Source organism: Amphimedon queenslandica, unplaced genomic scaffold, assembly GCF_000090795.2.
Source record: "Amphimedon queenslandica unplaced genomic scaffold, v1.1 AMPQUscaffold_12247, whole genome shotgun sequence".
Lineage (NCBI taxonomy): Eukaryota > Metazoa > Porifera > Demospongiae > Haplosclerida > Niphatidae > Amphimedon > Amphimedon queenslandica.
The window spans coordinates 1-12770 of record NW_003547515.1 but is presented as its reverse complement, the minus strand read 5'-3'; the positions used below and the strand labels follow the sequence as shown (position 1 = coordinate 12770).

Below are 12770 nucleotides of genomic sequence, written 5' to 3'. Positions count from 1 at the left end.
GGAAGTTTCTAAAAAATTACAAATATGAGGTATCATAGACATGTAGATCGTGACCCTTTCTTTGTAGCCTACTGTTGATTTTAAAATGATTCAAAGGCCTGCACTGGCCGCCGACCTCAATTTCAAAATATACATATCAGTTTCTGGGGAGGGGTGTGAGTGTATGAGTGGGATGGTATGGGAGGTGTATTTTCTGACGTTTGAATGAAATGAATTAGGCAGAAAATAAGCTCCCATAATAATTGTAAAGACCGCCTTTAAGGCGGGGTTTATAAGTAGTATATATAGAGTAATTTTACATTAAATCATCAGTCTACGGCGTGTCACAACGTGTGCAGGCAGCCCGCCCCCCCCCACCCTAGTTATCAACTATGCTTTCACTATTGTTGTTATATCGTTTTAACGCTACTGTTATTTGTTCCTTAATTCACCAAAAGTTAGGGGATAGCTGAATGCTGTATACAAGAAAAAGAGCTACAGTCTACAAGGATATACTGTCTAAACTATAATTGTTATTATTAATGTTTTTTTTGTTGTGTACTTTTCTCAGTTAATTTATAGGTCAAGTTTCTGTGTTGTGTTGATGTTTGTTGTTCTTAGAGCCAGAGGATGTGGTCAAGGTTTTTTCCACCTCATGTATAAAAAAAAAAAAAAAAAAAAAAAAAAAAAAAAAGCATGAGGTGGGTTTTTTCCTGGGGTTGCTTTGGGACCAAGCGCCTCAAATTATACAAGCTCCGACCGGGTCCCCTTCCTCCTGACTCTTATGTATTCGATTACTGTGTTATTACTGTTGATTTTAAAATGATTCAAAGGCCTGCACTGGCCGCCGACCTCAATTTCAAAATATGCATATCAGTTTCTGGGGAGGGGTGTGAGTGTATGAGTGGGATGGTATGGGAGCAGCACATTCCTGTGGTTTAAGAAGAATGTGCTGCTGCAAAATGTGCTGCTAACTTCAATGGAGTCATTGCAATCTGTGAAAAGGAGGTGACAAGTAAAAAAATAAGTAAATGGTCTAGCCCCAAATATTCTCATTGCCAATGTTGCGACAGGAATGTGTGAAATGGAACCATGGCAAAACTCAAATGAACAGAACTTTAACAGAACTTAGAACAGATTAAAAGCATGCAATTATATAAACAGTTACTGACATAATTACACAATGTCTGCACAATCATAAATTATAATAATAACAAAAAACTGAAATCCCTAGCAGTAAAGGAAGTAATAATTATAATTTTTAAAAAATCATAATAATACATGAAAATAATTATGACAACAATTATACTGACACAACTAAAGTAATATATGTAACAATAACAGAGTAACTTTAGTCTAAAAGCCCTCATTCAGCTCATGCATGACCATTGCCACTCCTGCTACTACCAGGTTGAGTATCCATTTTCATTGGCTCTTCTTTTCTCTCATTTTTTCTTTTTTTAATTTTTTCTAGAGCTCGCCTACATGACCTTCCAGCTCGCCTACATAACATTCCAAGTCCATCCCCAGAGAGCACTAGCAACTCAAAAAAATTAATGATATTCACTCCAATAAATAAACCTAGCAGACCACCAATCTCTCCTAGCAGAGCTTCTATACCGTATGTGTATTTAGTAGTTGTGGTGGTTACTTGAAAATCATCAAAAAATACATCAATGGACAAAAAATTGTCCTTGACATATTCAGCAGACATGTTTAATTCCTCCATTAGTAATTGCAGGTATTGTCCATTAGGGAAACTGGAATAGCTAGCAGTATGCTCATAATATTCAAAGTGGCATGGTAGAGGACAGTCAATTTCTTCAGGGTGAAACCTGTAGTGCTCTTGCAATAGACAGCATGCTTTACTAAATGTACAATTAGGAGTGGATGCGTAAAGACCAGGAGACCTATCAGGTTGAATGACACAGTTACATTTACTTCCTCTTGCTATATTTTCAGCAACAGCATTTTCTCTGCAGGCAAATTGAGAATATTGAAATTTGTCACTTGGAAAAAAAGGAAGATTCATGTCATCAATACATTTAGCTTCACTTGTCTCATCTCGTGTGGCCATTTTGCGTACTCCAACATCAACAGCAAAACCAGGTGGTACAGAAATACCATACAAGCTAGGCCTTGCAATATCTTTGCCATCGTGAATAACAAGCTTAACTCCCAACTTTCCACTGAACGATGGCCTTTCCTCTTGTTGTATATTCAGTACTAGCTTTAAACCATATCTTCTACCAGTGCTATTAGCAAGTTTATTAGTTCCATTAAATGTGAAGCAGATTCCAGCTGAGGTTAGTACTGGTTCAAATAAATCCTTGCACATCACGACGTCACTGTCAGCTCCATGCAAAAAGCCACAGTAATGTATAAACTCATTTACTGCCATTTCTGGACTTACAATATCCCATATTGTAGCATTTTGAATGCTATTTGAAAGAGAAGCAGTACATGTGTTAAGCAAATGGTCAATTTTTTTATTACTAGTAAATTGAGAGCTTTTATCTGCATTGTAAAGAGAGATAATAGCTTGATAAGTGGTATTTAGAAGAAAATCCGAATCATTCTTTTTCAAGTTGAGATTGCAGATGGTGACAGCTGGGAAGGGTAACCCAGTTTTGTCGTGAGACACAACAGTGATAGTAGACGCTGTTGGTTTGTCTACAAATCGCTTAGTGCTCAGGCCAATTAATACCAGGCAGCCTAAAACACATCCAGTAAAAAATAATGCCCATATTACCATTATTATTTTTTCAGGATTAGTGAGGCCAGATCTAGTTCGATCATCCTTCTTTGTCCGCTCGGGAAACACATGGCTTAATCCAGCAATGGTAATTTTCTTCTTGAAATACTTACTAACTTTGTCATAAGCATGGCCAGCACCATCAGAACACATTTCTACAAAAAAAGAAATGATGTAGGTATAATATCAAGTTGACAACTATGAACTGACTTGCTGCAGTGACGAGAGAGCGTGAACTGGAGAGCTCAGAGTCGAGAGATTTGCAGGACAACTGAAATGAACTTAAATAATTACCGGTAGACTATATATAACTTGAATAGGTCTAGTCTCAATGAATAATAAAAATTATTAATGATTCATCATAACAAGCGTAACAGTGTAAAAATGTTCCTATAATTGTTTTCACCACCTTGCAAGTACAGCTGGGTTCTTATTAAGACTTATGAAGGTTCTCTCTACCTTCTAATGCTTCCAGAAAAGACTTTAGACAGTATCTCTATGTTCTTTCGCTGTTAGAATGCTCATAACTTTGTCCCATGTGCAAACCACCATTTTGTTTGCCGTGACCACACCCACTTACGTAGCGTGGGCGGGTGGTTGCTAAGGCTTGTTATTTCTCCAATACAACATGTATAGAAGAAATGAAGTGTTGACATACAATCAAATACCGGTATATATATCGCACAAACTATGAAAATTGTTTTCTTATTTCAAAAATAGCTTTCTCCCAGGGATAAAATGATAATCTTTTAAACCTAAAAAGGAATGTCAAAAATTATTATCTATAAAAGGATTTTAATTAATAAACTTTGATAACAAGTAAGGAAACAAGTAAATAAAATTCTATTAGGTCTAAATAAGAAAAAGTAGGGTTGTCAAAAAATAAAAGAAACAAGGGGGTTGAGTTCAATAATAATAATAATTAATAGTTCATTATTAATATTAATTTAGTAACAAAAAATAATTTTTATAAAAATAATACAAAAATTTTAACCCTACTTTGCAGAAAATGATAATAGGCAGACTACAATATGAAATAAATGTAAATATAATCTTAAAAATATCCCTCTGTACCTCTTGATTGCTCTACTACATTGCAATGATGTAATTAATAATGATTATTGTGATAAATATAAATTAGCCTTTTCAGCTAGTATTAATTGATTGAATAAGTTAATGTCACCAAAATTAAAGCATCCAAATTATTAACAATTAATTTGCTACTGCCTTCTTTAATTTTTGTGATTCAGTATATAAAATTAAAATATTAATCTATAGATACTTGTTAGAAATCGTCATTGGACTCACCACGCTTGTGTAGGCTGGAACTAAGTAGTTGGGTTGTCATTCTTTCATTAAAATTTGTCATATTAAAGGAATTAATACTCCTTTATAAAATTATGCAAAGTAAGGTTGAAATTTTCATATTGTTTTTATGAACAATTATTTTTTATTACTATTATTAATCAAACTACTAATTATTATCTCAACCCCATTGTTGCTTTCATTTTTTGACAATCCTATACTTTTTCTTATTTGATAGAAATTTTTATTTATTATTATTTTATATCTCCAAAAAGGAGGGTCTTCACATTGACAGGAAATAGTGATGAAGTGGAGGAGTAGAATAATTTACAGTTTATAGCCAGCTAGCTGTCATTTAACGGAACAGAACATTAATGCCACACTGTACTGGCAAGAGAGTTGTACCATTGTAAAAGCAATATGCAGTAGTCTATTATGTGAATTTACACTAGCATGCTTATTGCTACACATGCATGGCTATTGGTGTACAGAAATGTAATGTCATGTACTGGTAAGTGGCGGTAACTATACAAATTAAGTACAAAAAAACTCATGATTGGGAGGCAGGAAAACAATATTCCATGAAATGCTTTGCAGAGAGAGGGAGGGAGAGAAAAACATGATGGAACCACAAAACACATCCCTAAAGAACATGGGCAAAACAAAAAATTTTTGGTATACTCAGTATTAATGGTAAGAGTGATAAAATTAATGAGTACAGTGTGATACTGTTCAGCAAATAAGTTATTTCCAAACAAATAGGAAAACCATGCATTGCATCTTGTCTGAGCATTGTTCAATAGACCAAATAAAAGAGCAGATTGACTGTAACGGACGGTAAACCGTAATGAAAAGAAGACAGAGGATACTTCATATGCACATTGCATGCATGCATTCCCTTTATTATGTCACACTCACTTAGTAGAAAATAGTGATAAAGTTGCATGAGCTAGGAAGGAATTTAAAAAAATTAATAGTAATAAAAGTGGAGGAGTATACATAACTACTACATTGTAGTTCCTTATAGGGCATGGGAGTTGTACCATTGTAAAAACAATTTTGGTAACAGATATACTGTGCATTGTACACAGAACTACTGATCTATCATGTGAACTGCTATCAGTGGAATTCCTTATTCTTGTTTGTCTCATAACTCTTATTTTATAACTCTAGGGCTGAGAATTGTTTGGGTGATGATTTGACCTTTTGATGTATAGATCTAGAGACATGCTGAAATAATATGTAAAATATGCAATAAGCATTGCTTCACTCTTCCCCCCTCTTTTTTTCACAGAACTGGTGAGCTAACAAATAGACTAGCCTCAGACACTGCTGTCATTTAAAGTGCTATCACTTAGAATGTCACAACATTATCTCATTACCCAACAACCAATCATATCAGTTGGTGTCAAGTTCTGAATTAATGCACCTCTCATTTCTGTCCTACTCTCAGTATTCCCTCTCATTGCAGCATTTACTATGGTATGAACCACAATAAATTTTAATCCCAATGAATATCATTAATGTAGTAACAGCCGGAATGTGTCTCATGAACAATAAAATAATAATATCACACTGATCATGCATAATAATGATGTTATCTACATCTACATGTACATGTGTAGTTTTGCTGAAGAGAGGCAGCAATCATTCATGTCGATGTTGACCACACACAGGAAATCTGCATCCAAATTTTTGATTCATCTGTACCCCAATAAGAGTAACAATTAATAGTTTACTTAATTTTAAAGCTATTTTTTTTTAAAAAAGATTGCAAAATACCTAGTAGCAGCAGACCTTACTATCTTATGTACTAAGAAAATATCAATAATCCAACAAAAATCAGAGTGATTATTATACATGATGTACATGCATGTGTACATTGTATGTTTTTTTTTAACTTTTTAAAATTTTATGATACCTTTCTCATCAGTGTCAACTCCTATTACTGGTATATTAAATAATGAATTATTATCTGACCATAACATATCTGGATGGTCTTCTGTGGGCTATGTCTCATGTGCTTCCTTCAGTTCATTTTCAGTGTCTGCATGAGTATTCTTATTGAGTTTCTTCAGTTCCAGTACCTTCCGGACCTCTCTAATAGATCAGCACACTCAGCAAATTCAATCTTAACAATGGCCAGTTCCTACAGGAGCCTCTCAACATCAAGAGAGTCTGCTGGTGAGGTTTCTGGGAGTGCTGTCAAAGTTTCTTCCTCAGCAGTTGTGGATACCTACATGTACATGTACAGTCCATATGTAAAGGAAAATGGACTATATAACATTACTCTAACTACACAATGTAATATACAATCAAGAGTAAATAATACTTAAAGATACAAATCATACATTTTTTAACGACCTGGGGGCGAAGCCCCCAGGTCGTTCCTATATTTGTTTTCCCCGCCACGCGATGTATGTATATATATTTATTTGTATGTCCACACTTTCATTTCTTCTATACACGTTGTATTGGAGAAATAACAAGCCTTAGCAACCACCCGCCCACGCTCCTTTACGTGAGTGGGTGTGGTCACGGCAAACAAAATGGCGGCTTACACATGGGACAAAGTTAAGAGCTTTCTAACAGCAAGAGAGCATAGAGATACCGTCTAAGCACTTCTCTAGAAGCATTATATGGTAGAGAGAACCTCTATAAGTCTTAATAATGACCAAGTTGTACTTGCAAGGTGGTGAAATCAATTATAGGAATATTTTTTACCCTGTTACGCTTGTTTGAAATACAACCTAAGAAGTCTAATGATTGCATTACTGTACAAGATGACTTACTGACGGGAGTAATATTTGGCAAATTTGCCTGTGGAAAGAAATTGGCGGATTTTATAGTGGCAATTTTGTGCCATGTGCCATTGAGCATGCTCAGTTTGAAACAAAATGGCAAATTCTATATTGGTGATTTCTTCATAGAACCGCCAATCGTCAATATTTATTCCTCGCCAATAAATCATCTTGTATGGTACACGTATTGACAAATGTATCATGAATTTTTATGAATTGTTTATTTCAGAAAAATTGTACACTAAAAATGGACATGCACATCTAATCTATTTTACCACAACATGTATTATACTGTGTACATGTAAGTTTATACATGTACATGTGCATGTACATTTAATTTTAATGATGCTATTAAAAGAGGATTGTCTCATTCCCTCTCATTCAGTATCACACCCTCTACCTGTGAGTTCTGTTCTTTATTTCCTTCTTCAATTGAAACCAGTAATGAGGTGGAGGCTGTTGAGAAGTGTTTTCTAATGATAGAGCAGATGTGCATTCTGTCTCTAAAATCTATTAAGATGACGGAGGAGACAAATATTTCATTTGATGGACTTTCAGGAGTATTTGCCCAAAATTACTAGAGTCAAGAGAGAGAGAGAGGGAGATAGAGAGAAAATGAAGATGATAAAGTGCGATAAACCAGAGATACATACTGTACACTAAATGCAACCCAAAATTTGTGAATTTCAATTACATGTACATGTGCATTATTCTTGCAATAATAATAGATGTACATGTATAATTATTCAATTACATTGTGTACATGGTTGTTTTGTGATTCCTCTTTCTTCTCAAAGGATGGCACTTTCTTTCTTAAAGTAGTCAATTCTCTTCTAACACTATACACCTCCTCGTATTCCTGGGCTCTGGTCACTTGCCCCTTAATTTAATATAATAAATGAATAAAATAAATAAAAAAATATTAATGCAATTTTAACCTTGTACTTGTATTAGACGATCAGCCAAAGCTGCACATTCCTTCTCTAGAGCTAAAACTTGTTTTTCTAACTTGTAACTGTCATCTTGGAGTCACTAAAAAATTAAGTGATTATCACATGAAAGTCATGTGATCTCGAGCAAGGTCATGTGACGTGTTTTGCTTACAATTAATTTGGAGTTTTTTACTTGTTGCCTTTTCATCAATTGATTGTACTTAATTTTCTCCATCCTAGAAATAAAATACATGTAAGGTGATCTTTTTCTTCTCACTCTCTTTCTCCTTTACTTTTCCTTTTTCTTGTTACTTTTTCAGTTTTTTAAAGATGCTTTCATCCTCAAAAAGAGCATCACAGCCTTCCTCCGATAAAAACTTATTTCTTTTTGAAAGTGCTATAAAAATACAATGTACATGAAAATAAAACTTTCATTACATTTTTGAATGTATTGATGCATTTATACCATGTAAAATGTTTGAGCCAATTCCGACTTAAATTTTTTGAGTTATGAACATTTTAAGAAATTTGCCAAAATCTAAAAAAATGCCCAAGGCTATAGCCCATGTTTTTTCAAAAAAATGGCTAAAAAATCACCCCAAATTTTTATTAAATTTTCTAATACATATGGATGTCCTTATGCTATGTAGAAAGTTTGAGCCAATTCCGGCTTAATTTTTTGAGTTATGAACATTTTAAGAAATTTGCCAAAATCTAAAAAATGCCCAAGGCTATATAGCCCATGCTTTTTTCAGAAAAATGGCTTAAAAATCACCCCCAATTTTTATTAAATTTTCTAATACACATTGATGTCCTTATGCTATGTAGAAATTTTGAGCCAATTTCAACTTAATTTTTTTGAGTTATGAGCATTTTAAAAAATTTGCCAAAATCTGAAAAATTTGCAAGGCTATAGCCCAGTAAAAAGAGAACGAAGCCCTCAAACAAATTTATTATAAATAAAGAAAAGAAATAAAACATGTAGGTTAAGGAAAAGCAAAACAAGGTTAAAAATATGTTAGGTTAAGTTAGAGACAAAAAAAGGAAATGACAAGGAAATAATAATAATAATAAAATAGCCCATGCTTTTTTCCAAAAAATGGCTAAAAAATTATCCCCATTTTTTATTAAATTTTCTGATACATATCGATGTCCTAATGCTATGCAGAAAGTTTGAGCCAATTTTGACTTAAACTTTTTGAGTTTTGAGCATTTTTAAAACCAATAATTACATGTACTGTTTAACTAGCTTCAATAACACTCAGTTTTTACATTTTGTTAACATAATAACAACAATAATATTATTACTTTGGTCATGTCTTCCATGTCTAACTTCAAGAGTTTGCTTTGACCTTCCCTCCAGTAGTGCAAGACCAACACGGAATATTACTTTAATCCCATCTATCAGGAATACAAGGTATGTCTTGTATACAAAATGCAGCATACTAGTGGAGAGTGAAGGCATGCAAAGAGAGCCAGGAACCAGGAACTAGAGTACATTGAAGTATGGAAACCCTAAAATAAATAAAATAAATGAAATAATAATAAATTAATAATTGTAGCTAGTAACATATACACACTGTACATCAATACAAGTACATGTAAATTAAGTTAGTAAAATCACTAAAGAGAGGACGTGGAAATGTACATTGTACACAATGTAGTTTTACCAAAAGAACACCTTTAATTTAATATCTCATTACTGCATGTATACTTGTATCTATGGTCTGACTATGCATATACATAGTCTCGCATTAGTCAGGTGGAGCCTGAATCATGGGTCAGGCTCCACACGAGACTGGTATAAAAATATATACATTCACTACTGTACTGCTGTACTGTGCTAATTTTAAAAAATTACCGACTAATGCTCTGTGAAATGAATGTCCAATCTTGGAAATAATTCCTAACAAAATATGAAATATGTCACTCAATCATTCTTAATCCTTTTCCTCACCTCAACCAGAAGTTCTCACCACGCCCCTCTAAATTTTCTAGACTAGCACTGTGTATTAAATAAGGCTATACTATACTTTGTTGAAGTTTACGTAAGCGAAGGGGCGGGGTGAGACTACATTCTTCTTGTAATGTTTTGTTTTACTTAATAAGAGAAAAGACTCCAGAGAGAAAAGTTAGAGAGAAATAGGAAGAAGCACAATTATATAACTGATCAAGTGATCATAGTTTACAGGAAGTACATTCCATGCACTACATTACAATAACACAATAATGATAACAATAATACAATAATAATACATGTAATGATGATTAAAATAAGATCGATACATTACACTTTTAAATCAATTTTGTTGCATTCATGTATGCACTAGTTTTTTGGCTCTGATTAAGCCAGGGACGTCTCTTATTCAGTCAGGGGGCGTCTCTGATTCAGCCGGGGGCATCTCTGATTCAGCCGGGGGCGTCTCTGATTCAGTTGGGGGCATCTCTGATTCAGCCGGGGGCGTCCCTGATTCAATCGAGGGTATGTGTGCGATAGTCAGGCAGAATGAATTAGAATTTGATTTAGCTGACCCTCCTAAATTGGTCTTTTTTCTTTTTAGCTGAAAACAATTTTTGAGTCCATCCACACAGAGCATTAGCAGCTCAAAAAAATTAATGATATTCACTCCAATAAATAAACCTAGTAGACCACCAATCTCTCCCAGCAGAGCTTCTACACCATATGTGTATTTAGTAGTTGTTGTAGTTACTTGAAAATCATCAAAAAAAACATCAATGGACAAATAATTGTCCTTGAAATATTCAGCAGACATGTTTAATTCCTCCATTAGTAATTGCAGGTATTGTCCATTAGGAAAACTGGAAAAACTAGCAGTATGCTCATAATATTGAAAGTTGCATGGCAGAGGACAGTTGATTTTTTCAGGGGGTGAAACGTGTATTGCTCCTGCAATAGACAACATGCTTTACTAAATGTACAGTTAGGAGTGGATGTGTAAAAACCAGGAGGCCTATCAGGTTGAACGACACAGTTGCATTTGCTTCTTTTTGCTATATTTTCAGCAACAGCATTTGCCCTGCAAGCAAATTGAGAATACTCAAATTTGTCACTTGGAAAAAAAGGAAGATTCATGCCATCGATACATTTAGCTTCATTTGTCTCATCTCGTGTGATCACTTTGCGTACTCCAACATCAACAGCAATACCAGGTGGTACAGTAAGACCATACAGGTTAGGCCTTGCAATATCTCTGCCATCATGAACGACAAGCTTAACTCCCAACTTTCCATTGAAAGATGGCCTTTCCTTCTTTTGTACATCCAGCACTAGCTTTAGACCATATCTTATACCAGTGCTATTAGCAAGCTTATTAGTGCCATTAAATGTGAAGCAGATTCCAGCTGAGGTTAGTACTGGCTCAAATAAATCCTTGCACAACACAACGTCACTGTCGGCTCCATGCAAAAAGCCACAGTATTGTATTAACTCATTTACTGCCCTGTCCGGATTTACAATATCCCATATTGTAGCATTTTGAATACTATTTGAATGAGGAGCTGTACATGTGTTTAGCAAGTGGTTCTTTTTTTTAGTACTATTAAATTGATAGCTTTTATCTGGATTGTAAAGAAAGTTCATAGCTTGATAAGTGGTATTTAGAAGAAAATCTGAATCATTCTTTTTCAAGTTGAGATTGCAGATGGTGACAGCTGGGAAGGGTAACCCACTTTCATGACTAGACACAACAGTGATAGTAGATGCTGTTGGTTTGTCTCCAAATCGCTTAATGCTGAGGCCAATTAATACTAGGCAGCCTAAAACACATCCAATAAAAAATAAAACCCATATTACCCTCCTTTTTTTTTTGACTGAAGCACATGTTTTAACCAAGTAACGGTGATTTTTTTGGATAGATCTACATCCTTGAAGCAACTAGTAGATTTAGGATCTGCGTGATCCGAAGAACTCATTCTTTTTATGTAGGCAAACAGTTAACAACCTTGAGCCAAAATAAATATCTTGCTATTAAGGCCGTCCCGCTGTTGTCAAATTATAATAGTACTATGAGATGATAGACTAATTATAATCATATCAAAAAGGGGAGGGATATGATGATATGATCATAATGAATGCAGGAAATAGTGATCAAGTGGAGGAGTAGAATAATTTACAGTTTATAACAGCCAGCTAGCTGTCATTCAACGGAACAGAACAGTCCAATAACATTACTGCTACATTGTACTTCTCCTATGGTAGGTAGGGGAGTTGTACCATTGACATTGTAAAAGCAATGTACCAGGATATCCCTGATCTTAGAGTGAACACAACATGCTTATTGCTACATCATGTATTTCTCAGTGACTACCCTCCTCTCTCTCTGCACAACATTTCATGTCATATTGCTTTCCTGCCTCCCAATCATAAGTTTTTTGTACTTTATTTGTAAAGTTACATGAAATCTCATTTCTGTACACCAATAGCCATGCATGTGAACCACAAAACTCATCCCTAGAGAACATGGGCAGAACAAGAAAGTTTTGATAATAATAGTAAGAGTAATGAATGGGTATAGATCTACAGTGTGATATTGCATAGCAAATAAGTCACATTCAAACAAATAGGAAAACCATGCATGCATTGCATGGCATAAATGATTGCTGCCTCTCTTCAGCAGAACTACATGTACATGTAGATAACATCATGATATTAGTGTGATATATAATAATTATATAGTTCATGAGGCATCCAGACCCCCGTTAACTAGATTAGTGATATTCATTGGGATTAAAAAGTTATTTTCATTCATACCATAATAAATGCTGCAATGAGAGGAAATACTGAGAGTATAGGACAGCAGTGAGACATACATTAATCCAAAACATGATGCCCATTGATATGATTTGTTTTTGTGTAACGAGCTAGTATTGAGACATTCTATAGTGAGAGCATTTCAAATGACAACAGGGTCTGAGGCTAGTCTATTAGTTAGCTCACCGATTCTGTGAAAAAGAGGGAAGGGAAGAGAGAAGCAATGC

General features: G+C 34.5%; 2 protein-coding genes and 2 long non-coding RNA genes across 4 annotated transcripts in view; 1 reads left to right on the top strand and 3 right to left on the bottom strand.

Moving 5' to 3' along the window:
* The window catches only part of LOC105314935 (uncharacterized), a 3216-nt gene extending 2380 nt beyond the window's left edge, over positions 1 to 836 (top strand). Inside the window, exon 2 of the mRNA XM_011409376.2 lies at positions 438 to 836. Within this exon, the coding sequence (XP_011407678.2) occupies positions 438 to 441 (4 nt within the window). The 3' untranslated portion in view covers positions 442 to 836. The remainder of the gene's footprint in view (positions 1 to 437) is intronic.
* A 223-nt stretch (positions 837 to 1059) lies between these two features.
* On the bottom strand, positions 1060 to 3049 carry LOC105314934 (acid-sensing ion channel 5-like). Its single transcript, XM_020004366.1, has 2 exons — positions 2945 to 3049; positions 1060 to 2889 (listed from the first exon to the last, which is right to left on the bottom strand). The coding sequence occupies exon 2, from the start codon at positions 2885 to 2887 to the stop codon at positions 1355 to 1357; it is 1533 nt and encodes a 510-aa protein (XP_019859925.1). The 5' UTR covers positions 2888 to 2889; positions 2945 to 3049; the 3' UTR covers positions 1060 to 1354.
* A 4551-nt stretch (positions 3050 to 7600) lies between these two features.
* Positions 7601 to 8008, bottom strand: LOC109588190 (uncharacterized). Its single transcript, XR_002188012.1, has 3 exons — positions 7945 to 8008; positions 7786 to 7872; positions 7601 to 7720 (listed from the first exon to the last, which is right to left on the bottom strand). It is a non-coding gene; the product is annotated as an uncharacterized LOC109588190 (long non-coding RNA).
* Positions 8009 to 8072: 64 nt separating this feature from the next.
* LOC109588191 (uncharacterized) lies at positions 8073 to 9234 on the bottom strand. The gene is made up of 3 exons (XR_002188013.1): positions 9219 to 9234; positions 9081 to 9173; positions 8073 to 8169 (listed from the first exon to the last, which is right to left on the bottom strand). It is a non-coding gene; the product is annotated as an uncharacterized LOC109588191 (long non-coding RNA).
* Positions 9235 to 12770: the final 3536 nt, after the last annotated feature.